At 35.8% G+C, this 27,031-nt stretch overlaps 1 protein-coding gene across 3 annotated transcripts; it reads right to left on the bottom strand.

Annotated features, from left to right (window-relative positions):
• Positions 1 to 18: 18 nt before the first annotated feature.
• Positions 19 to 25,561, bottom strand: LOC143371616 (DNA-dependent protein kinase catalytic subunit). Of its 3 annotated transcripts, none has more exons than XM_076816971.1 (17): positions 25,011 to 25,561; positions 24,018 to 24,921; positions 23,694 to 23,875; positions 23,408 to 23,570; positions 22,451 to 22,566; positions 21,999 to 22,391; positions 21,163 to 21,344; positions 20,829 to 21,082; positions 17,478 to 19,768; positions 17,045 to 17,389; positions 14,481 to 14,636; positions 9,826 to 13,839; positions 5,910 to 8,234; positions 4,105 to 4,801; positions 512 to 717; positions 312 to 427; positions 19 to 191 (listed from the first exon to the last, which is right to left on the bottom strand). In XM_076816971.1, the coding sequence occupies exons 2-16, from the start codon at positions 24,142 to 24,144 to the stop codon at positions 350 to 352; spliced, it is 11,529 nt and encodes a 3,842-aa protein (XP_076673086.1). In that variant the 5' UTR covers positions 24,145 to 24,921; positions 25,011 to 25,561; the 3' UTR covers positions 19 to 191; positions 312 to 349. The 3 variants fall into 3 exon arrangements, with proteins under 3 accessions (XP_076673086.1, XP_076673085.1, XP_076673084.1); XM_076816970.1 differs by lacking the exon at positions 19 to 191 and having other exon boundaries at positions 256 to 427; positions 25,011 to 25,166; positions 25,268 to 25,561; XM_076816969.1 differs by lacking the exon at positions 19 to 191 and having other exon boundaries at positions 256 to 427.
• Between the last annotated feature and the right edge of the window lie 1,470 nt (positions 25,562 to 27,031).

Raw genomic sequence — 27,031 nt, forward strand, 5'->3', positions numbered from 1 at the left:
AATCTTTTGATATGAGTACTTTTTTTATACCATGCAGGTATCACAACCGTAGGTATCGATACTAAATTTATTTGGTATCGAAACGTAAGTAGCCAGTATTTACACGGATTTTCGCGGATTGGTTCATTCATAGCTGCTACTGCCGCGAATATAGGTCCGGTAATTTTTTATGAGTATCGTATACCCTTGATCTAGACCAGAGATGGGCAAAAAATTATTTCAAATAAAAAATTGATTTCGAATAAAGGACAAAAATTTTATTCGAAAAAACTTTATTTTTATTATAAATATAAAAATGTATTGGTTCATACAATTGAAAATGGTTATAAATATTACATGATTGAATATTTTAAAGCCACGGTTTCCATCCAACAAACGAACGTCCAAGAATATTTAAATCGGTTGCTTGATCCAGCAAGCATTCAACCTAAGAATTTTATTAAACACTTTGTGTAATAGTATGTAGTTACTACACAGTCATAAATGTATATAACATTCTAAAAAACATTACCTGTTTTTCTGGAGTTATATAATTCTCCTCGATCCTTGTTCGAATTCGTTTTATATCATCATTCCCAGTAATTATTGTATAATACCTATCAAAATACTGATCATTGTGTTGCTCTTTTAATTGTTCCAAAGTAATTAACGATGGTTTGATCCCATTTAATTTTTCCGCAACTGCTTTGATTTTTTTCTTTGGTACCCATTTAATGTCTACCAATTGAATAAAACGGTCATATTTTGCAAGTACTGATTAAAGTAATTGTCACAAATTAAATACAAAGCGACCCATTTGAATGTATAAGTTAATACATTTTGGAAAGTATGTTGATTAAAAAAAATTAATCACATAAAAGTTGAAGTTGGTTAGGTTAACGAGTTAAGCAGTTAAAAGCTTTTCAAACTCGTTTACACTTTTGCAAGATTCACATTTGGGATATGTATTCGTTGTATCAAGATTAAAGATACACATTCTGTACAATTTTTTTGAGAATTTGAGACTAACAATATGACAATGAACTTTAATTCAACTTTAATATAAATACCACTCTATTAACTTGCACACCGTATACAGGGTCATCCGTTAAAACTACAACCTACGCGCGCGCGAACAGACGAAAATGGCAACACCGCCTCACGGACGCATTCCACTACAACCATTCACCGGCCCGACGTTCGGAGGGTTGCCAGCGACCGCTGAACAGCAGTGATGCCCAAGCTTCGAAAATTTTAGGATGCTCTCTTTCAAATTAACGTCGCAAAAAGCTATTTAAAATTTCCCGGCCCGGGTTGAAAAATTTTGGGCCTTTTTCGTATAACTTTTGAACTATAAAAGATATCGGAATGCAATTTGCGTCGAAAAATGAGGAAAAATTATTCCCTCTTAATGATGGACAATATAAAATATTTTACGTTTACTTAATTCTTCTTTAATCTATTTTTTAACCATAATTGTTGTGAAAAGCTTTTGCAAACTGTTTATTTGATACCTGTATTTAATGCTCTTTTTAAAATTCATGGTGTTGCTAAACAATAAGCTAATTGTTTCAGTATCGTTACTTTCATAAATTGAGAAATTAAATTTTTATTCAATTATGTGTTAGTTCTGCAAACCTCAGAATTAGAACTATTTTTTTACCCGTCGGATACCCGGCTACCCGGAACAACTTCATGCCATTGAATGTGGTATTGTTCGATCATTTTTGGCTAACATCAAACAATACCACAGTCAATATAACATGCAATTACTTGAAGTTGTTTCAGGTAGCCGGATACCCGACGTGTCAAAAAGTAACAGATTGTTCTGGTTTTCTTTTTTTTTAATTTTATCCTTAATGCAGTGCATGCATAGATCGGACGTAACGGATAACTAATGGGACTTGTCTTCGATTGTAGCGGTGTTTGAATTTTTTCTAAACGCCACGGCTATACCGGCTTCCGTTACTGCTATTTTTTGGAATGATGCGTCATTATTGTGGCTTTTACACGCAGGTGGCGAAAAATGTTGAAAAAATCTCCGTACAGGGGTATAGCACCGCGGTCAACCCTGTTGTAGCTAAAAATTTTTAAATTAAGACGGATACAGGACCAGTCGACATTTTTTTCAAACCTCATTACAGTAATCTGGGATGCAAGTGGTAAATCGATCATAAAAGCGGAGCGCGCGGCTTGCTTATCCGGGCCGGGAAATTTCGAATAGCTTTTTTCGACGTTAATTTGAAAGAGACCATCCTAAAATTTTCGGAGCTTGGGCATCACTGCTGTCCAGCGGTCGCTGGCAACCCTCCGAACACCGGGCCGGTGAATAGTTGTAGTGAAATGCATCCGTGAGGCAGGGTTGCCATTTTAACTGTTTGTGCGCGCGTAGGTTGCAGTTTTAATGGATGACCCTGTATGTATGTATGTATGTTGTGTGGGGGTAGATCTATAGAATTTCTGGAATGCGAACACGGTGCGGAAAATCCCAGACAGGCCGGGCCGAGGGAGATAGTGGCATTGGTGGGTGTCTATCCTTTATTAGTGTATTATTCTGTAGTGATTTGGGTATAGGCAGGTATAGACGCGTCAGTAAGAGTGAAACTGTATCCCACGCATATAACTATGTCTTTCCAACATCGCGGCACGACTCCTAATATACAGAGTTCACATTCCAGGTATTCTATAGTTCAATGGGGTAAGTCTTTGAGCTCTATACCAACTAGAGAGTGAACAGCAGTGGGAAGAAGTAAAGGCAACAGCGGTCCGAGAAAAATCGAACATATTGTGTGACTTTATGCTTCTTCTTCCTACTATCCCCCTTTATCTCAATAGCATGCGCTATACGTCAGCTGTAGTTCGTACTGCGATAGAGAAAGCATTCCATAATATTTCCCTTCCTTGGCCCGGCCACCATTGCTCTGTTCACACTCCAGTTAGTATAGAGCACGGTGTAATAGACAGGTGTTCCGAATCAGCACCTTTACCGCAGCGCTTTTGTGTGCAGATTTCTGTGTGGTTGCTCTGGTCGTTGCAGGGGGCGCCGTGATAAGAAAAACATGTACGTATTTGTTAATGAGATTGTAGTAGTAGAGATTTTAGTGGTATTATGCGCAAGAAGTTAGCCTGATATGTATGGCTTTTCGCCAGAAGAACTAGGTCGAAAGAAGGATACATTCGAAAAAGGGCACAATGGGGTAGGTTCACTGGCATGCACTATATGTACATGTATAGCGTGTTGTAAGACAGAAATAGGTTCACCGCTTATCTTCCCTCTTTCCCGAGTGGGCTCCCACACCACACTTCACATTAGTATAGAGCTCAGTGGTTTGAAATCGTTTAAAACAGAGGGCGTCCCAAAATTGCGGGACAATCCAAAACATGCAATATCCTGATGCAAAAAGACATCGAGAAGTCCTTTACCGTTTTCGGATCCGAGGCTTCGTTCTCGAGATATTAACAGTTGAATATTAGCGGTCGAACTTCCGGGCCGCGTAGTATAAAGCTGAGTCAGCTGAGCGCGCAACAGTTAGACAAGCACGCACACGCAGGAGACGTAGATACACTAGGCGTCAAAACGGTTTCTCTTCGGAAATTTGGCAACGTTGCATATCACTAGGCATAACTCAGCGGTTCTAGTGACATGCAACGTTGCCAAATTTCCGAAGGGAAGTCGATTCTGGCGTCTAGTGTACAGATCCACGCACACAGTAGAGCTGACCGCACTGGTTCAAACCGTGAAAATGGGTTAGTGAGTAGATGTAAACTGCGCAGCCCGGAAGTTTGACCGCCAATATTCAACTGTTAATATCTCAAGAACGAAGCTTCGGATTCCAAAACGGTGAAGGACATTTCGATGTCTTTTTGGGACACACTGTGTACAGATACATAATTATTCTAAAACATCCTAGACATATCCAGGCATTGAATCTTTTCTTTGACATTCTAACGTCTTAATATCCATAACAAATACCTTACATTTAATTCTTCTCAGCTTAATATAGTTTCTAAAAACTTTCCAAAATTTATGTATGGATTAAAATAGGTTTCTTCATACCAATATTAAAAATGTGGATTTAACTCAATGAAAGAAAAACTACTACATATAAGATACAAAGGGAATACCTGTAATATCTTCTTCACTTTCTCTTACTGTCTTATTAATGTGTTCAGTCCAATTTAACGGTTCATGAACAAAAACATCCATACAAGATAGAATAGGACCTTGCTCGTTTCTTAGCGCTCGTAACACATGAATCATTATTGTTCCCAAAAGATCGTTTTCAGTGAAAGGCTTCAACAAGCCAAGAATTTGGGGCGTTAAGCGAAATGGCATCAACTCAGGTATCTTTTGATCAATGCCTGCACCAAAAGCTAAACCAAAGTCAATGCCTAAGCATCGTCCTGAACCAATAGCGATGAGGACGTTCCCAAGATGTCGATCACCGATGCCCAAAATCCAGTGTGCGATACACATAGTAGCGTACGCAGTGATAAAATTTCGGCGCATGGTAACGAAGCTTTCTACAGACGGGCATAATATCATGAACGTTCTGCGTAAACTGTCCCATTCGGTTTTACTGATAAACTCATTCATTTTAGCGATCACATTTGAGGCACTGTACTTTACTGTCGCCTCTTTGTATCTTTCGTGTAGTCTTTTAGAAGCTACAGCGCTACGTATCCATTCTTCATATTCTATAGGTATGGAGTTATATCGATTTATCTCCTGCTTGGATAGTGTGTAGTGTATTAATTCTTGCAGAGACCTTGTGTTATCTATCCATTGTATGAAACCCAGTGTTCTGGATAAGGGTATCACCTGAATTGAAAAGGAGATACCTATTACAAGATTTATTACTTGCATAAACAGGATACAATATTACTTGAAATCCTTAAAAGATTATTTCAAGATCAAAGTAAAATATAATAGAAGTAAGTGACATTCAGTGAAGTTCAGTAGGATAAAAAAAGAATCACCTATGACAGGGCTGCACAGGGAGCTTTTTTCATCGCATAGTGTCGAGCAACCAGTCGTACGCCGTTACTAAGGGTAGAATCAGTGAGGAGAACTGCAGTAGGATAGATGCGGGCTCGTAGGCGCGTAGCGTAAGTATATATAGCTGGGTTCCTTGTGGGGCCCAAATGCAGAGCAGGTCCCGCAATACAATACGGTGAGGTCATGAAATTTCCAAAACATTTGCTACTGCCGGCATTTCGTATGACTTGACGGTTCGATTTTACTGATAATAAAACATTTATTGCTAATAATACTTATATTTTCAGCGGCACATAAAATAATTAGAAAGTTAATACTATACAAATAAATAACTCGGACACAAAGAAAACACAATTTTAAGTAACGGTATATATCATTTACAAAAGCTAGAAATACTTGTTTTCTTTGTGTTCGAGTTATTTATTTGTATAAATAACTTAAAAGATAAGTATTATTAGCAGTAAATGTTTTATTATCAGTAAAATCGAACCGTCAAGTCATACGAAATGCCGGCAGTAGCAAATGTTTTAGGAATTTCATGACCCCACCGTATTATATTGCGGGACCTACTCTGCATTTGGGCCCTACAAGGAACCCAGTTATATATACTTACGCTACGCGCCTACGAGCCCGCACCTATCCTACTGCAGTTCTCACAGATTCTACCCTTAGTAACGGCGCACGGCTGGTTGCTCGCCGCTAGGCGCTGAAAAAGGCTCCCTGCGCAGCCCTGACCTATGACATTCACAGAAAACGTTACTATATTGGCAAAAGTAGTACCTAGCTGAATAAATAATTAGCACACAGTGACATATTCAATATTTTTAAATAAATATGAGATAAAGTGTTTGTTGCATCACTGGGATTTAGTTCATTCTATTGAATTGTCCAGAAACTTGACCTCCTTCTTTTTAATAACATATTTACTTACCTGATAAGTATCAACAGACAATTGTCTTTGCCTGCAAGCGGTATCAGTATGTAATGTTTTGTTCATAATAGTGAACAATTGTTGCAACCTCTGATCTTGTCTTAGATCCTCCCCAAATTTGACCAGAAAATGGTATTCCTTTGCATCATTGCCCACCATGGTAATTCGAATTGGTTTGCGTAGTGATTGCATCACCTTCACAGTAGATTCGAATTTTATAATTTTTGCATGGTATTGCGGCATAGGTCTCCTATTGCCAGTATACTGTCCAGGTATCTCGATATTTCTTTCACGAAATTCGTGTAACCATGGACTGTAGTCCTTTAACTTCAATTTATCCCGACGTTTACAAAGCGAATCTTTAATATTCTCAATCATTTTGATTACTCGCTGCTTAATTTCTTCAGGACTTTTGCCTTTTAGTTTCTCTATTTTACTTTCATACGCTTTAATTTCATTAAAAACACTCCCTGCTTTTGGATCATGTTTGTTTCCCTGTGTGCTTTGATATACCTTCTTCAGAAGTATATCTATTGCCGTTGATGTTCCAAGTCGCAAATTTTTTATACATTCAGATAAATAATATTGCAAGTACAATTCTGGTTGAACTACGTATTGCATCGCTAACAAAAATTGGTCGACTTCGGGTCTACTGTAGAGTATTTGGCGAATTTCGTAAGTTCTAGTTTCGTCCAGAAGAGCACGGTTCGTTTCCACCGTCAAGCGAAATGTGTAAAGTACCGCATTCGGATAAGTCTCAACGATTCGTTTCAGGATGGGTATGATTAATGGAGCGATCAATGTTCCGAGGTGCGAGAACAGTTGCGCCTGCCAAGAAAGAAACAACCAAGTCTGAACTCCGTCGCACTCTTTTAAGAATATGTCTTTCGTCTCTTCGTCCTCAAAATATTCTGGTTTTAGCAAGCAAGGAAAATAGTGCGCTGCTTCAAGAGATCCGAAACTCATTGCCTTCAATGTAGAATTTACAAATTCCTTTCTTAATTGAACGTCACTCGAGTTACGTGACAACCTGTTGTAACAGTACCTTGCGAGAGTGAAATAACACTCCTTCTTGTTCGTAGTCTTATCGCAACAGGTTTTTAAACTCTTCAAACTATAAGCTTCCAATGAGTATCTGATGGTGGATAAATCACCATTTTCAGCATTTACCTCATTCAAGATTGTAGTGTTTATGGTTAATAACTCAGAAAACGTCTCATCTTTTTCGCTTAACTCTACAATTTTTGAAGCTAATGTGCTTACTTGCTGCTGAACGGCAACATTCGTCTTGGGGTCAAGGTCATTTTTTTCCAAAAGATTATGACAATGCTTCCAAGAAGAAGCATAATTCGACAACTTTTTTCCCATATTCATTTCAATCTCCCCATTCAAAAATTTTTTCTTTGCGCCCATTAAGACGAACTGGTGTTCCAAGTCCGACGAATAATTTGTTATATTCTTTTCCAATTGGCACACGTATTTCTTTGCTATGTATATATTTTTTTGATTCAACGCTGCTTCGATCATTTTCAACTGCATTTGAAATGTAACCGAGTGCAACTTATGAGTAATCCCCATATCTTCTCTATCCATTAGACTTTCAGATTCGTCTTGCGTTTCATTCTCGCCCCACTGTCCCACTTTATCACTCAGTAGGTAGCTAATGAAATATATTCTGTAGGAGGTTAATATATCCCATGGGAGAATAGAGTCTTGTGCTGAGGGTACACTCTTATTCCAGAACTTTAAGATCTCTTGCAAGTCGCACGGGCCTTTTGCTGTTTTTAAAATTCTTATAAAGTGATTTACATCATTTATTATTCGCAACTTTTGCAATTTATGAGCTTTTAACTGTGTTGAAAGTGGATGAAGCGCAATCCACTGTTCCCTGATTTCATCCAATGAGTTCAATACAAATTCACGAGCAGCTTCCAGTTTTTCGAACAGGTACATTGATAATTCTGTTCCAAAGAATCGTTTCATGTGTTTCATTTTTGCATCGTCGCATAACCAAGACTCCATGATCTTTACATTATCTGCAAGCATGTCACTGGTGTCGTCATCTACTAATTTACGTACATGTACCTCCATCAACCACGGAAACATCCACTCTTTCCATGAATCATTCCAAATGTTGTCTATATTCCCATGTAATCTTTTCTGTGTCCATGTATCGATTTCATCCCAGCGACATAAATTGCTCAAACATTCGAATGAAGCTTGAAGACAATGCTGTTTGACCGCTTCTGATTCTGTTTCATATGCTTTTTCGTATGCTGTTTTCGCTCTGACCCAATTATTAGCTGCTTGCGCAAATGCTGCCTCCTAATATAAAAGTAGAAGAATATCAGTGTGTATTAATCTTCTGCGAAAGTTCCGCCATTCTGACTCTTTTTTTCTAATCTTAATGTAATTTTTTTAATTACCCAGATAGCACAATACGTCTTAAAGACGTCCATTTTACGTCTGTATTTGGTCTGAACGTCTGACGACCTTATTAAGACATCTTTAAGACGTCGGTGTCGAGACGTTTCTAAGATGTCTGTCTTAGGCGTCTTTAAGACGTCCGCGCCAAGACGTCTTTTTTACGAACTTTTTAAGACGTCTGTGCCAAGACGTCTTTTTACGACCTTTTTAAGACGTCTTTAAGACGTCGCTGTCAAGATGTTTCTAAGATGTCGGTCTTAGGCGTCTTTAAGTCGTCTCCGAGACGTTTGTGCCAAGACGTCTTTTAAACGACTGTGTTGAGACGTCTTTAAGACGTCTGTCATGAGATGTTTCTAAGACGTCTGTCCGAGTAAGTGTTTAGGACGTCTCTAAGACGTCCATGCCAAGATGTTTTTTAAATGACTATGTTTAGATGCCTTAAAGACGTACCGTTTCCTGACAAATGACATAAAAAAACGTCTATAGACGTCTTTAAGACATCTTTACGACAATAGCAGACGTCTTTAAGACGTCTGTGTGCTATCTGGGTACGTAGATTTGAGTATACTTTACAAGAGAGTAAACAAATAATTTATAGTAAAAAAAAATTAAAATCAAGCTTTTATTAGTTTAATAACTGTACTAAAAAGGAACAAATAATTTAGATACCGGCCTAAATGACTGCCTTAGAAGAATTCCATCATATGACTATAAATAAAAGCGTGGGCGGTAAATATTGAAATGTCCTTTTTATAAATATTTATTCTGCTAGAACGTCCTTGTTGCACGAGTTTTTTCTAACTAACCTAGCCCCAACCAATACCAATACCGTCGGCAGTTCTAGTATCAAGTAAAGTTTTTTGCGAATATCTCGTAAACCAAAACTGAGCGCCGAAAAGTTTAGAGGGAAATGTTGTTCAGAATGATGACCTTGACAACATATATGAAGGTCATTGAAATCGGAGAATCCTCCCCTAATCTAAATATTTACCAAATTAGCTTACAAGATTTAAATAAAAACTTGTAATCAATACGTACTGTATTGATTACAAGCTTTATTGATGCCCCGATGGAAAGAAGTCGGTCGAGAAACTCTATGGTCCGAATAGTATTATCCCTATTGGCCGGCGCGACAATGTCGACCAATAAAAAGTAAGCAAACGGGACACGGGCGGCGGGAGCCAATGCGAGCGAAGAACCCCTCTTGCCCCTGTGACATTTCAACGGACTTCTTTCCATCGGGCCGCAGTACACTGCGTGAATTTTCTACAAACTTTTGCTATCATTAGACTTACTATGTATTGTAAAGATTACACTTGCTGCGTTTATTCTTGAATTTACTAATCTGACTTGAAATATAATGAGAAATTAATGAAATCCATTATAGTATCTAGGGACATCATACTTTATAACTCCCTCAGTGTAATGGATAAAATCACACAATTATCGCTCAGTGTAGTGGAAAATATTTATAGAAATAAGTACGTACCCGCATATCTTCGTCTCTGATATGATTGCGGAAAATGCTGAGGACTACATCAACATCATTCATAGACTTGTAAAGATTTGTTAACTGCAACCATTCGTCAGACGAGTCACTTACACCGACATTCCGTGCTTTTTTTATAGGTGGTCCAGAATCATTTGTATCATAAATTAAATTTTCCTCTAAGACAAGCGACCCAAGGAAGTGCAAGTTGTTCAATGTTGAAACTTTTGTAATGACTTCTGGTGAACACTTTAATACACGTGTGGTTAATAATACTTCTAAAATTGCAGATATACTGGAATCTGTTCCTTGCTGATTTTCTATGATGTGTTTCAAACTACTTGCAACTTTTTCCAGGAAACCATCGTCTTTACACTCTTTGAGTAATGAGCAGATAATGGAAACAGTTAAATCCTTACAAATCAATGGATCTTTCTTTGCTAACTGTTCCAATGGCTCGATCAACGCAGCATGCGATATTTCAATGTCAGGAAAATCGCCTATTCTATACTTTCTATACAATTTTACGCTGCTTCTTTGACGAGCAACTTCTTCCTGTATCATATTAGCACGCTGTATGTTCTTCTTAATTTCCTTTTGACGTATAGCCGCAGATACTTCAGTTGAACTACTCAAAATCCGTTTGGATTTCTTTTGGTATGCAGGTTGCGGTACTTTTGGTACTGCGAAATGATGATCATATTCTTTGCCATTTGAACCTAACTGAGGCTCTATATTCATGTAAGTCGGTAAAAATTCGGGATCCTGTGTTGCTCGAACCACTAACTCAGCATTAGAACTTGAAGATGGTCTTGCATATGTAAAATCTTGAGATGTATTTCGTAATATAGTACTGGTTTGACTAAATGTTTGATTTATTTGACTAGCCATAGATGGAGCAAAGAGTGGAGCCTTTGATCCCAAATTGTTTATCCTCCACGAGAGAGTAATTTTGTACTCTTTGTAGCTACACTTATGTAATGGTTTAAATATTGTCTGCGTATAATTTTTTGACTTTTTAGTAAGGTCTAAAATGATTAAAATCCAAAATGGCAGAAAATTATTGCCAACACTAGGAGTATACGTATTTAACGTCTCCAATAATCTTTCTTTCCAAGTGCATGATAACTGTGCATCCAGAGACCAGAAATTCAGTATTTTTTCTTGCAGTTGTTCGGCGGGATCCAATACAGCATTAAGCAGCATTTCTTTGCTGGTTTGCATCAATTCTCTTATACTTTTATCTCCAGAGGTATCGGCGGCATATTTCTTATAAATATTCATAAATATACTGTAAGCGATTTCTCTGTATTCAATAGATTCGTGTTTTGCGTAAAGGGGTACTAATCTTGCCAGTGACAAAAGATTTAATGGCGGAAGAACAGGAACTAAAGTATCAATGATTTTCAATGCTATCGTTTCACAAAGTAAAATCTTATTCTTTAACAGATCGTGAAGCTTCATATAATTTAATTCCTTCAATATTTCATCCACGCTGAAATGCGGTATACACAGCAAGAATATTTCTAAACAATTTGATTTTCCTTGCACATCTACTCTAAATATATTTGCACTAACAAAGTCGAAATAAATCACAGCAGCACGTGGGTAACTTTTGCATAGAGCCCGAATGCACTTCATCTGCCTGTTCTCAAATTTTGTTTGCATCTGTCTTAATATACTTCGAATTTTGTCCATTATCTCTGATTTTCTATTCGTCTGTTCGTCAAGGCTGTCCAAACACGTAAGAATCAAACCGAAACATTCGCACGATTGCAGAACCGTTTCTTCGTCGTCTTGCCACTTTTCCAATGATTTCTCCAGAAACACTAAAATATCATTCTTTCGAACGATGTCGTTCTTCATTCCATTAACAAAACAAATTAATATCAAATATACCGCGGCTCCAGGAGCAGATTCCATCTTGTCAGTTAAAATTTCAGGTAGTTTCAAACAACTTTGCCACATTTCAAGCATCGCTCTTACAATGTTCCTATTATATTTGTAAACAGCCTTGGAAATCTCATTGGTCTTCGTTACCAATGCTTTGCGAATGACTACTTCCCATAAATTTTGTGCTATGTGCTTGACATTGCTTTGCTCAGGCACAATCTGCCAATCTATCAGCATCTCTATAACATCGGCAATGATGTAATTTAACTGATTTGATCTTAAATACGAACACGTGGCCCACATTATCGACTGAAGAATAAGACTCGCATAAGGCTTGAACACAGTTTGCACGTTCAAGACAATTTTCAGCATAAACAATCTAACATTATCATACTTTGTTGATTGAATGGAACTACAAAAGTGTTTTAGCCATTTTGGCATTACGATGTTATTACCGGTAGGCGGCACAGATATTTTCGTCGATATTATATGACTTAGAGCTCCGCATATGGAAGCCATACATTCGTGATTATTTAACTCGTCACTTTCAAACATTAGGCTCATGCTTTCTTCTTCATAGTTGCTGTTAGATTTATCACGTACTACTGTGTCATTAAAATCGTAAGCATTAATATCTTCCTGTAAAGTACAGGTAGATAAGTCGTAGCTATAGATGTACGAGTATCGTTCAGAAGTCTGCTTTTGATTCTTGCTTTTTCTTATATTAATCTGCTTCTTGCAGTGCTTTGGGTACTCTTTTAACGTCTGGTGAAAATTGTACACCTTCTGGCAGTCCACGATATTCTCCCAAATTAATTTCTCCTCCTTTCTATTCTCAGCAAACATGCTCATGTAATGGTCTTCATCTTCTTTTAAGCATACAATTGATACGGAACAGTTATATGCAGAGCAATGTAGTAATCGCATCATTTCCTTTAGGGCCGGGTCAGGTGTCTTTAACATACGCACGTTCAATGCGCTAATATACAATTTTTTTAAGAGCTCTTCTCCAGTTCGTACGTTATCGATCGCATTTCGCGTAATGACGCTATTAATATCTATTTCCTCTACATGTATTTTTGCAAACATAACTGCGACCAGTTCGTAACAACATATTTTTGATGCTACAAGTTGTCTCATATCTGAGCTACTACCAACGAGACTTTGGTGAATTATGTCATATATCTCTTTAATATTTCTCGCGAAGAATTGACGTATTACAGTGGATTTACATAATTGAAACGGTGGTAAAAGAAATTTGTATAGTATATCGAACCTCTCGCCTGCCGACATATTGAAGTTCATAAACAACTTGTACACCTTTTCTATAGACTCTAAAGCGTAATCGGAGGTAATTGAATTGAAATATTTTTGCAGACTCTCGTTCACTTTTTCGCCGCATAGGTGCTCAGCCACTCCAGCCGCGAATAAAATTATAGTTTCGAGTACTATGATCGATTTAGTTACTGGTAACGCCGTTAACAATGTTTGGAAGCAATTGATCATTTTCAATACTTTCACGTTTCTCTGCGAGAACTCATTTGTGGATATGGAAAGTCTGTCGCTTCGCAGGGTACGTAGAATAACGAGCAATTCCGATTTTGTATTAGACGTCATATCAGTTAGGCAGACGAGGAAATTCTGAAGAATTCGAATTTTATACTCTATGTCGGACTTCTCTGCCAATTGCTCGAGAATCCATGTATAAAACTCCTCACTCAGGGGCAATAATTCCGTTGGCTTCTCCTTTAAATGCACTGCAATCCCATAAATACTTATGAACTTTTCTTTCCTGTCTTCAAAATTATTCACTGCTTGTTCGAATGTTGTAAACCTTTTAACGGCAGCGTCCACTAAAATCTCGGCACAAGTATGCAATTCTTTCTTATGTCGTCTTACGAACAAGAATAATTGCTCTGTTATTGCTAGTAAAAGCGACGGATTCCATTGTAGTAGCTCATCAAATACTTCCATAGTTTTTTCCGTATCTTTTAACATGTATCGAAATATTTCACTTTTAAACACATTTAAAAAATATAATCCGTGTTCAATTCTTTTAGAGGGTGATTCAAGCCTTGTATTAGTTTCAATTAATTTAATGAGAGTCCTTGTCATTGGTGGCTGTAAGCAAGTAACTGAACTTTAGATTCTCTTCATATACAGTTAGTAAAAAAAGAATTTGGACGCTTTTTAAAATCGCATAACTTTGTTAGAATTGGTCCAAACGACATAAGTTTTTTTTAGAAGCTAGAAGGACTAGTTTGCTAAGTGACGTGTTTCGTGATTTTGAAAAAAAATTGAATTGGTCGGAATAGCAAAAAAAAAAATAGTAAAGGTCGCAGAATAAGGTCGAAAATTGCGAAATTCCCAAAATCGGCGATTCTCAACCTTATTCTGCGATCTTTATGCGTTTATAGCTCAGAACAACGTTAACCGATTTTCATGACATTTTAGGTATGTATATAACTTACTTCAATCTACAATTGGGTTCTTTGAATTTTCATTACAACTCAAAAAAAAAAATTTTAAAAATGGACCTTTACTATTTTGTTTTGCTATTCTGACCAAATGCATTTTTTTTAAAACGACGAAACGCGTCACTTAGCAAACTAATAATTCTAGCTTCTAAAAAAAAAGCTCATGTCGTTTGGACCAATTCTAACAAAGTTATGCGACTTTAAAAAGCGTCCAAATACTTTTTTTTACTAACTTTACATTCGATATGCTTTTGTACTTTCTATTTACATATTTAAATAACATACCTCGTAGTGCAAAAGCAATAAATCCATTACGATTCCTAAGTATTCTTTTACAGAAGGTTTGAAATTTACACAAACAAGTTCTCCTATTTCTTCTTTTGCTAAAACTTTGAAAATGCTTGTAACATTATTTTCCGACTGCTCGTGCAACTGTGGTGCCTAAGAAAAAAAATTACAATTTCAGAATTTAAGGGGACTAGGCAGTCAGAAACTCGATTTTTTGTACTTTTTCAAAGTACTACCGTTCCTAAGTAAAATGCCGTTTGGTGTATGTTAAAATTCGCAAAATTAAGGATTTTACAGCCCCTCTTCGTTTTGCAGTGACTGCGAAAAAACGGAGATACAAGTCAATTTGAAAAAAATTCAGCATATGTGAAACATGTCTAATTACGGCCTGAACCTACGCGTAAGTCTGTGAAAACTTCTATTTTGACAAAAAAAAATAAAAAAATAAAATGGCTCTTTTCCCTGGCGAAAAATCAAGTTTCTTTAAAATTTGCCGTTTTATATTTTTTCTTTTTTAATAAGTTCATTAAATATTTTCTAATTAATCCTACCTTTAACCCTGATTAAATATGTAAATTATATTATACGTGTGGTAATACGTATTCAGTGGATTGGTGGATTTTGTGTTAAATTCGAGTTCTCAGATATGTAGCAAACATACAAGAAGCAAACAGAGGATCGAAGCTGAATAAAATCGTGTAAACATATAATTTCTTTTCAATTTTGCCATTCCAAAAAAAGAATATACACATTTTTGGCGTTTTTGGGCCATTTCGTTTGATTAATTTTGTCGTTGCCAATACATTTCCATGCTGATCTACCACCACGTATCATGCATGAATATGAACCGTTCTGGGGATGAGGACCGTTATGAAATACGGCACTTAGTAATTTATATTTTTTATTACATATTGATATTGGTTGTGTAGCAGCGGTAATTTTACAATTAATTTCTTTAATAATGCTGCCCTTTTCATCATAAGAGAACAACAACAATTGCATTATAATAATTATTGGCGGAGTAGTAATTTCAATTTTAGTAAATATTTGCTCAGAGCATTGTTTGCACAGTTTTTGCGAACTCGATTTCCAACCAATCGGTAAAGCAATATTAACATAATCTTGTAAAGGTGTACCTTTCTTTGACTTTAAACACAATTCTTTAACTGTCAAGGGGAGAATATAATGGCTAGTAGTGGTTGTTTCTTTATGAGAACATTTTCTACAGTGTACAGACGTTGTCATTTCAAATTGAACTATTTTTTGGAGCCCTTTTAAATTATTGCATAATGCTAAAAAAAAAATTCAGATGCGTCTTGTTGAATCTTTTGCAAAAATTTGCCTCCTATGAATCTCCCGCCGCTATCGCGCGAGATCTTCTTTACCATCGTGGCATTTCAAAAAGGTTAACAACTTGCAGGTTATGGTTGAATGACAGCCAAGTGATATTTATAAATTATGCTTTCGAGGCGACACCTACTGGCGTCAAGTGGAGGAGGAAAACGTGACGTCATAACTCGTAATCCTAACAGTATCATTTTTATAACTATTAATTCAGAATAAATCTTATATCTTTTAGACAAATAGCTCGATACATTAAGTAAAACGAAAAAAAAAAATGATTCGCTTAATCATGTAAAAACACCGGCGGTATGTCATAAAATAAGATAATAAGGCTAAAATAGCTCCGACGACCTGTCAATTTCGCTATCTTTCGTATATAGAGACATGGTCGCTCAGTGTGCCTATGGGTAGAGGGGAAGGGGGAATTAGCTTTCAGACGCGACCGCGTCTGTTGATTCAAATAATTTTTTTTTACTGTTTATAGTATTAACAAACATTACCCAACAGTACTAGCAGGGCCGTTTCTGGCGGGGGTGCAGAAGGTGCCCCCGCAACCTGGGCGGCCAAACGTAGGGGCGTTCGCAGGCCGTTTATTATATGTAAAATTTTGATTAATAAGAATAATAATCGAAACTCTTTTGCATGATAACTGTTTAAAATTATGTATGTATAGATAGAAAAGTAAACACTGCATATTAAATTCTTAATTAAAGAATTTTTAATTAATAAGAGCGGCAATATTGTTTTTGCACTTGTGCGGCCAAAACCCAGAAACGGCCCTGAGTACTATTCACAATTTGTATTAATCTCCTTCTAATGAATTCGCAAAAAATACTTAATTTTCGAGCGATCTGATTGCCTAGTCCCCTTAACTCGGCGGGAGGCGCACCCCATATTGTAACAAAGGTGTCGCTACCGGGTCAAAAATACCCAAAATTTAAACGTAAAGAACCACGGTTTCAGAATTATTTTTTTTAACTTTGTAATTTTTATGTTAAAGTACAGTGTTTTAAGAATCAAAGAAAATTTATGAAATACCTTAAAATCTTTATTAAAGTTCTTTAAAAAATTGTAACAAAAACTCAGTCTTCATATTTTCGCAACTAGCGCCTCTATGGTGTATTTTACCCAGTAGCGCCTCCCGCCGAGTTAATAATATAAAATAAAGTAACAGTAAAAAATCATTATTCATACATACTTACATATTACATACTTACATTGTATAGCTGGCTGAGAATATTATTTTGCTCCAGAAATCTTAAACCCCGAACATAATGCTTCAGTTCACTACAACTAGCAGTGCCACGCAGAATTCTCTCTAAATCAATGAAATTGTCCTTATGCTTTTCCACAGACGTAGATAGTTCACGTTTAATACTATTCAACAAAGACTTATCATTTATCCGCATTGCTGATTGCAACAAATTCCCCATAACTAATGGAAGTGCTTCAGCTAATACCAGATTTTTCATATCAAACCCTACAACTTGTGGGCACATTATACACTTCGAAATTAATTCAAACAAATCTTGGTTGAAAAAAAAATCTGGAATAAAATTTTCCTGAAATTGAGAAATGACAAATTAAAATGATACAGCAATCCTTTAATGGCAATGAAAAAAAGAAAAAGACAATAGGAAAAATACTTACTTCAAAATTTAGAAGAATTTGTAAGAAATCGAACATAGTAATTATTACTTTACACTGCAATGTCTGTAAATCTTCAAATTCTTTTGATAATATCGTTAAATCGTCTTCTTTCGCTTCAATTTTAATTTTATTTACCATATGAACAAAATTTCTCGCGCTATTGAAAATGACTTCTTTTTCCAAATTCAAGTTTGTGAATAAATATTGTACACTTAACAAATTGTTTCTTATCAACCAAATGCAGCAATCAAAAGTTCTCAGAAGGAGTAGGATACTATTACAAGAGTGACCTTCTACCTTCGACTTCAAATCCTTCAATATTATAAGATTAAAGTCGTGGATTCCATGAGTGTTTATATAATTCTTTATCACTGTTTCAACCGAGACATAATTTGTTATATATTTGGAAAATTTAACAACCAGTTCCATACATTTTGCTCGACAACATTGATCCAAGCAACCACACTGGGTTAACAGCCAGTTCACTGCATCCGTTAAAGTTGTACCTTCAAATTCATATGGCTTTCGACGACTCTGATGTTCTGCATTCAACATATCTTTTTTTGCTATTAAAACTCTCTCAACGTGGTCAAGTGCAGCAATAATTGCGGCATTATTACACTCATCCAAACTCTTGACGAAGCAATACAGAATTTCCAACCAATATACAGACACAATTTCTTCGTCTTCCCGTAGAATAGCATAGAGATAATTGAAAGCTGTTGCAGCTGCTACTCGTTTAGACACGGAAGGATGAAGTGCAAAATGTATCATTTTACATACGACTTCGTCAATGTTCAATCGGGTATTTCTCTCGTTAGCAGACTGCCTCATAGACCACTTCGTAAATTCGGCTAAGCATATGCCAGAAAACTCTCTGAGCGACGAATTGGAATCATTACTCAGGCCGTTGAAAAATGAGTCTATAAAGTATACAGTTGCTGGAGACATAAGCATAAATCTTGAACTTAACCAGTGCGTCAATTGTAGCATTAGGGGTTGAAATATATTCCTCGCTGCTTCGTCGAAATCACAGCCTAAATTAAGTAGGGCCGGACATAACATCATGTATATACAAACAAATCGATCAGGATTTGATATTAAATATTCAGACGTTTTACCAAGAATGAATGCTACTATCGAATGAAGTACTTCGCAGGCAGCTATTTTCGTTCGCCTGTCCCCGGAATTTTGGGCCAACAGGATCACTCTTGGTAAAATTTTATCAAAATGGATATCTGTTTCTGCATCGGAAAATATCAATGAATACTTGAGTAAATCCTTTTCATCCCAAGTAGCCCCGGTGTCCAGAGATCTTTTGTATTGGAAATTCATTATTATGTCAGCATTAAGAGAGGCGATAAATAATAAAACTCTTGTCTGAAATCTTTCTAAAGTGTTCTCATCATCTCTGAATATTATGCGTTTAATAACTTTCCGCTCCGTTTTTATAATATCTTGTAAGATTTCCACAGAACTTTCTCCACTGTGCAGATATGGTTCCAAAAATGTCACGGTTTCTCGTAAAAACTCACTCGCATGTCGACTGTCTAAATAATTCGTCCATTTCTCTAAAGCATTTAAAGCTGCACACGCTACCTCAAATTCACTTAAACCCACGGTGAAAGCGATTTTAAATGCTGGAATTGTACTGTTCAATAAGCTTTCTAAATACATTTCTGGCATATTCAGAATTAAATACAAACATGTGGTCAATAATTCATTAGAAAATGAGGGGATCAGATTTAGTAAGTTCATTATATACTTATACAACAGTTCTAACGTTTCTGCTTTGATTTCATCTTTACTGAAGCTGCGAATATGTTTAAAAGTCGCATGTACTAACTTATAAAATCCTGATATTAATGGGTGTTTGTATGACATGCTGATTATTTTTAATAAGAACTTGTGCATGTTGTTTATCAGTAGGATAGATTCCAATTCTCTGATTATATCAACATATAGATCCACAACATTTATAAAAACTCTGAAATCCGCGCCGTTCTCAGCAATTTGAGAAAATGCTGCATCTGAGAACACGCTGTCTTCTATGTTTCTTGTATTCAAATTTAATTTATTGATTAACGCGATGCATACTTCCATCATTGAATCAACTATTTCTTGTATAATCTGCCTGTGCTCTTTATATCTACTTTCCTTCAGAAGTTGCAACCACAAAGGCAAATAATTTTTGTAACACATTGGTAGCTCTTCAAGGTTCTTCAAACCGCGTTGCAGTTCCGCATCAACAAATAAAGTATGCGAACAAGACCACGCTATTCCGTCGTAAACTAAATAAAAAGAAAGTAAATTTCATTTATATGTGCAGTGAATAAAAAAAGTATTTGGACGCTTTTTAAAATCGCATAACTTTCTTAGAATTAGTCCAAACGACATGAGTTTTTTTTTGGAAGCTAGAAGGATTAGTTTGCTAAGTGACGTGTTTCGTCGTTTTGAAAAAAATGCATTTGGTCAGAATAGCAAAAAAAAATAGGAAAGGTCGTTTTTTAAACTTTTTTTGTAAGTCTGTAATGAAAATCCAAAATCCCGTTTGTAGATTGAAGTAAGTTACATAGATGCCTAAAATTTCATCAAAATCGGTTAACCCTTCGTGGTCACACCTTATAATCACAAGTTGGTCACACGGGGTTCACTGTACACCAGCGTCATTTTTTGAGTTACCATTTTCGTATTTTTGAATCTTTTAACTTTTCAGTGATAATTGTACGTTCGTAATACTTATACAATCATGGTCTAATAGTCTTTTTCTAGAAATGTAAATTTTGATATGATAACATTTGTAGTTGAAAATGAGCAATTTTCTACGGTTGTGGGAAAAAGCAATTTTTTAATATTTTTTATACTTTTTTTCTTGCGATAAATCTCCTTTGGAAGTCGTAAAGACACGACATTTTAACTCGAAAATTATTCTTGGGGTACAATACACCCCGTGTGACCACGAAGGATTAACGTTGCTCTAAGCTATAAACGCTTAAAAATCGCACAATACGGTCGAAAATCGCGAAATTCCCGAAATCAGACCTTAGTTCAATCTACAAACGTTTTTTTTTTATTTTCATTACAGGCTCACAAAAAAAAGTTTAAAAAACGACCTTTTCTATTTTTTTGCTATTCCGACCAAGTGCATTTTTTTCAAAACGACGAAACACGTCACTTAGCCACATAATCCTTCTAGCTTCTAAAAAAAAAATGTCGTTTGGACCAATTCTAAGAAAGTTATGCGATTTTAAAAAGCGTCCAAATACTTTTTTTTCACTGTATATTATATCAGACATATTAGAAAAGTAAACTAAAATCGGTGAGTATTTTTAAAACATGTAAAACACTTACCTAGGTGATAAAGAAATTCTTCTAGAAGATCTTTATTAACTATACCGACATTAGTGATTGTATTTATCAATGATGATATTGCAGAACCTTGGGCAATTATAGGAAGGTCAGGAAATCTTTTAACCAAAAGAACACTAAGCTTTAGAATTACATTGATTTCATTAACAGATAGGTCCAGTACGTGCAATATTATTTCAGAAAGGGCTTCTTGATAGTCACAAATACTTTCCAACTGTACTCGTTCCAAGTTTTCGCTGTAAATTTCAAAATTACATATTAACGGATTTATACTTTTAAATATGCAATTACACCCAATGTATTATAGAATTTATACCCAGAACAGAGTGGCAGTGCGTGATGAGCTGTCAGGGAAAACATGTCCTTCACATCATTATTAGTGAGATATCTTTTACAGGGTGCAGCCATTTGACTAAAGCCATATACGATAAAACGTAGCGTATTTAAATTCGTCTCATGATTATTTTTCAGCTGCTCTTCAAAAAGATTTTTCAAATCCTAATACATAGTCAAACACGTTATACACTACTAACCAAAATTACGTTACATAAAAATTGGGTAATTATTTAGAAGTTTTCCATCCTCACCGATTTCAATGATTTTTGGATATGTTATCAAGATCAAGATTCTGAACAACTTTTTCCTATACATGTTACCGCCGCACGACCTTCGTTTTCGAGATATTTACGAAAATCTTCTTTTGACTTATTACAACGCAACGCAATCCACTTTCCAGCTTGTCCCGGGTATTAATATTGGTTGGGGTTAGATCAGTGCGAGGGGCGCGTAAAGCATGATAGCGAACTGATGCGAGTTTAGAGATTTGAACTAGAAAGTTGCGGATGCCGACTCATATCGGTTCGCTAACATGCTTTACGCGCCCGCGAGCGGGCGCGCGCCCCCTGCCCTACTCTAGCCCCAACCAATACTAATACCTGGGACAAGTTGGAAAGTGGAATGCGTTGCGTCGGAATAAGTCAAAAGAAGTTTTTTCACAAATATTTCGGAAACGAAGGTCGAGCGGCGGTACTATGTATAGGAAAAAGTTAATCTGAATCGTGTCCCCGACAACATATCCAAAAATCATTGAAATCGATGAGGATGGAAAACTTCTAAATAATTACCAAAAATTGTATAAATAATGATGCTCACCAAGAATATACTTTTATCATTCTCAGAAGTTTTGTGCTTTAACGTGCTTCCAATTAATTGATAGAATCTTTTTAAAGCACGTTGTCCACATTCATTGTACTGTACATTTTTGCTTTGGGACAGTTTTTGTAGCAGTTTGTACCAGAACTTATAATCGCGATAAACAAATTCACGGAAGTAACGAATATGACGGCAGAATAAATTAATTGCCGATTTCATTAAAACTTGTTTAGGTGAGTTTTTCTTCAGGCGACTTAGGTCTTTAATCCATATGTACAATTCTTCAGAATATTGTTCTTTCATCTTGACTGGAAGCTCTTCCAATATATCAGAAAGAACATCCAAGTATATTTGAAATATTTCGGGTAATTGAGATTCAGTTTGAACTGTGTACTACAATTATAAACATAACAATAAAATCTGTAGCAAAAATATCGATAATTATAATGTACCTGCATTTTGAAGTCATTGTGTAATCGTTGAAAAATGCAAGAATATTTCTCTGCGTCTAGAATATCTGGATTATGTTTTGCAATTGTACCAAGTACAGAAAATAATAAACTTCTTTCTATAAAAAGTAAATGAAAATCGTTGTGTAAAATTATTTAACAGGGGCGGATTTGGGATTTTCGGGAGGGGGGCGCAGGGGCGAATTCAAGATTTTCTTGATGGGGCAGGGGGTGTAGGTTTGAGAAATAAACCAGGGAATTTTCCGACACTTCCCTGCTAAATGAAAAAGTGCTTTTTTTAGGGCTATACTTCCGAATGGCCCCAGTGGCCGATCGACATGAGGTTTGAGGGGAAGGGTGGGGAGGGTGTGTGGACCCTAAATCTAAAATTGTTGCTTCGGGAATTTATTAGTTTCCGAGATATAAAATAAGACGAAAATATAGAATACAATTTTTTAATATCGCTCTTCGTTTTCAAGAAAATTGGCTTTGAATTTCAGCGAAATACGCGTGCCTTTTAGGCGCCTGAGGGGCACGCGGTTAACTGTCCGTAGAATAAATTGGGGGGGGGGGCAGAATGCATCCTCGTTAGAGCTACGTGTACGCAGCTCAAAAAAATTGTTTGTAAAAAAAATTAACAATAATTTTTTATTAATATTTCGGAAACTAATAAATACCCGAAGCTACAGTTTTAGATTTAGGGTTCACACCCCCTCCCCACCCCTCCCCTCAAACCTCGTGTCAATCAGCCTCTGGGGCCATTTGGAAGTATATTCTTTTTCGGCGGAAGTATATCAATTTATCATATTTTCCCTCATATTGCTAAGTTAAATAAGTATTTTTCCCTCCCTTGAGGGAAACCCCCCCCTCTAAATCCACCACTGATTATATATATATATATACATATATATATATATATATATATATATATATATATATATATATATATTTAAATATTACCTCTGATGGATACTAAATGAAACTTAGTTACAAATGTGTCTATAGTTTCACCTAACTGTAGTTCAGATTCCATAAATATTACAATCAACTTATTAAAGGCACTGCAAGCAGCTTTTTGAATAAATGCTGAGCATTGTGTTAGAAGTGCCTGTTGGCATGTATCCTACAATTGAATAATGACATAGTATATCACTTAAAAAAAAACATAATTCTATTATTATAATATAATATGACTATACTATTTAACAAATGTAACAAAACTTTTGCACAAAGCATAACACAAGACCTTTGTTTCAATGATGTATGGGTCAAATATATCAGAAAATTGCTCTATAATAAATTCCAGAAGATGAAATGCTTCCTTAATTGCTGCATCAAAGAGTTTCTGAGATTTAAATTTAGCAAGTTCGGTATTAATAAAATGGAGCAGACCCCTATTCTTGTCAAACAATATGGATAACACCAATTCTAAAAAGAAGGTACAAAATGTTACATATTAATTGCAAAACATATTTTTATTGCATACTTATAGTGAAATCTATTGCAATAGACCTAATATCGTAACGCTCTTTTGGAAACTCAAGTGTAATGTTTATCTGTTAACACATACCACTATCATTTTTCACAATGTTCTGAAAATATTTTCTGCTATCTTTTAAAACCTCCGTTAGGTTACTGCTATTTCTTTCCGCTACGGTCCTTTCAAAGATATCCATAAACACTTTAAACGATTCCATATTTTTCCTGATTTCTGACCATGATTCAGATGATTTTCTCACAAATGTTTAATAGCAGAATGAAAAATAAAAATTATTATAATTCAAAATAGTACAATTATTTTATAGTACGTCCGAAAACGTTTCAGCTACTTATCTAACGTAAACAAATCCATTCGCATTTTCAACCCCACCACACTTCATTAATGCGCATATTGGGCATTGAACTCAATGATGGAATTGTGGCCGCTCCGCACTCAGTCCCTCCAACTACCGAGGCGCAGCGCCACATTGCGGATCATGTTGCGAGTTGCGATTCTCGCTCTAGCGGCGTTTAGCGAAAGCTCTTGGAGCCCGAAGTTCGAACTTTAAAGAGTTAAGGATGAAGTTTATTATCAAGCCTGTTTCTTCGCCTCGTAATTCGTCACCGACGTTGTAAAAGAACGAACGTTCTACAATAAAGCCCAACCTTTGATCAACCTTTAAATATCTTTGTTCGTTTCTTAATAGTTCCGGTTAATATTCAATAATCAAATTTAGTTCAGTTCAATAATCTTTATTTGGTTCAAAGTTATTCGTTACTAGTTGTCTTGTTCAATCAACTTCGCACGATTCGCGAGCAGAACCCTTTTGGGTTCCACGGACACCGGACCACATTGAAATTCCCTCAAACAGTCAGAATTCCCAGCCGGTCCCGCAACAATCAATCCAGTGAACCTCTAGGTAGTGATCGGAAAATGTGTTCCGCGTTTTTTATTGGTCAACGGAATTGGGGTCTAAACCGGAAGTAGAGGGAAACTGTAAAAAAGAAAGACAGAAATACTGATAGAAAGAGACAGAAATACTGACAGAAAGAGAGAGAAATACTGATAGAAAGAGATATTAACATTTAGTTTATGTTATTTCCGGTGTTACGTGATGTAGCAGGGATTTTCTCAGAAGGAAGCGGATGGGTTTGCTCTGCTCACGTTTGCCATTGGTCTCTGCTTCCAGCTTCTTATAAAACCGTTGTATGTATAAACATACATTAACAAAATTGATTTCTGTAAATTGAATGTATACACACCACGCACATCGTTAGATTTCATATTTGCCTTTTTCTTCTTTAATATTTCAAATGTGCTCGTTTGGAAACCATAACAACCTTTTACATTCTTCGTGTAACGATTTAATGTTGTAATTGAAGGAAGTGTTAGGATATTGCGAGATCTTAAGTGATTGTATGTTTTTGTGCTTTTAATTCGAAGTAAAATGCATTCATACGCCCATTCATTCGAATATCGAATGCCCTTCTTATCCTTTAACTTCGCTGCTGCAAAACAAGCTCGAACCGCTAATTATTGACTTTCTGGTAATTTTCAAATACCTTTTTGGATTATTTTCTCGTTACATTTACAACATTTATATTTCAAATATGTTATTTGGCTGTATAATTTTTCAATCTGCAAATATATTAAGTTGAAATTAGAATTTCAACAAAAACTATTATTGAACCTTGTAAGAAATATATCTACTATACCTTGCTTCGAAGTCTCTGCTCTCGTTTATAATTAAAATTCGATGTTTGTAATTTTTGGGCTTTATTTTTTAATTTTGAGATTGGTGTTAAGTTATGCTATTTTTTTAATAACATCAGCCAATTTTTTTTTTACAGGGCAAACACCTCATTTTTTGTTTTTCTTTGTACTGCCTATTAATTACAAAACCGTTACAATTTGTAACTCTGTAAAAGAAATTAGTACATGTGATTAGATGCGTACCTACCAGATATATAACTAATTAAACAAAAGAAAACATTCTAAAAAGTAGAAATAATTATTATTATAAGTATGAAAAACTAAAATTCAATTTTAATTGTTACATTGTAAAACATAAAATATAATTTCATATACTAACCTGACTTCATCATTAGTGTGTTCACAAGGAAAAAAATTTTGTAATTCCATCAAAATTTGTTTCATTTCTAGTATGTTATTAATCCTTTTTGAGTCAAAAGAAATTTCTTCATTTCCAATAAAAACCTATTTTACATATTAATAACATTGTAATATATATAGTAGATATAAATATACATATATATTACATAATATTGTTATTTTATTCGGTAATTATTTAGAAGTTTTCCATCCTCACCGATTTCAATGATTTTTGGATATGTTGTCGGGGACATGATTCTGAACAACTTTTTCCGATACATGTTACCGCCGCTCGACCTTCGTTTCCGAGATATTTGCGGAAATCTTCTTTTGACTTATTTCAACGCAACGCATTCCACTTTCCAGCTTGTCCCGGGTATTAATATTCGTTGGGGCTAGATCAATGCGGGGGGCGCGCGCCCGCTCGCAGGCGCGTAAAGTATGATGGCGGACCGATATGAATCGAGGTGTTGACGGGCATCCGCAAGTTTCTCGTTCAAATCTCTAAACTCACATCAGTTCGCTATCATGCTTTACGCTCCCCCCGCACTAATCTCGCCCCGACTAATACTAATACCCGGGACAAGTTGGAAAGTGGAATGCGAAGCATCTCGGAAACGAAGGTCGTGCGGCGGTAACATGTATAAGAGAAAGTTGTTCAGAATCTTGATCTTGATAACATATCCAAAAATCATTGAAATCGGTGAGGATGGAAAACTTCTAAACAATTACCTTTTATTCGATTCTATTTACCTGCAGTTCCATTATTGGTGTAAGAATAACGCGTCTTAAAATATGTGATAAATCGTTCGCCCAACACGTCCACATCATATGGCTGTTATTAATATTTGTAATCCAATAGCTTGTAGGAAGCTCGATATTGTTCCCAAAACTTAAATCTTGAGCAGAAAACTTGCTTATGTTCTTTTTCTCTTTATTAGCCTCATGCGATGTAGAAGGAATTGGTTGAGAGATTTTACATTCGCTTCTAT

This window comes from Andrena cerasifolii, chromosome 7 (genome assembly GCF_050908995.1).
Source record: "Andrena cerasifolii isolate SP2316 chromosome 7, iyAndCera1_principal, whole genome shotgun sequence".
NCBI lineage: Eukaryota > Metazoa > Arthropoda > Insecta > Hymenoptera > Andrenidae > Andrena > Andrena cerasifolii.

Bases quoted from the DNA above. Each gene is read 5' to 3' on its own strand.
- LOC143371616 (XM_076816971.1), bottom strand. From the start codon at position 24,144: ATGGAATCGTTTAAAGTGTTTATGGATATCTTTGAAAGGACCGTAGCG. The intron at 22,392-22,450 runs GTACATTATAAT...TTATAATTGTAG, and splicing joins ACAATGACTTCAAAATGCAG to TACACAGTTCAAACTGAATC. The intron at 4,802-5,909 runs GTAAGTAAATAT...TTTTCAATTCAG, and splicing joins TGTCTGTTGATACTTATCAG to GTGATACCCTTATCCAGAAC.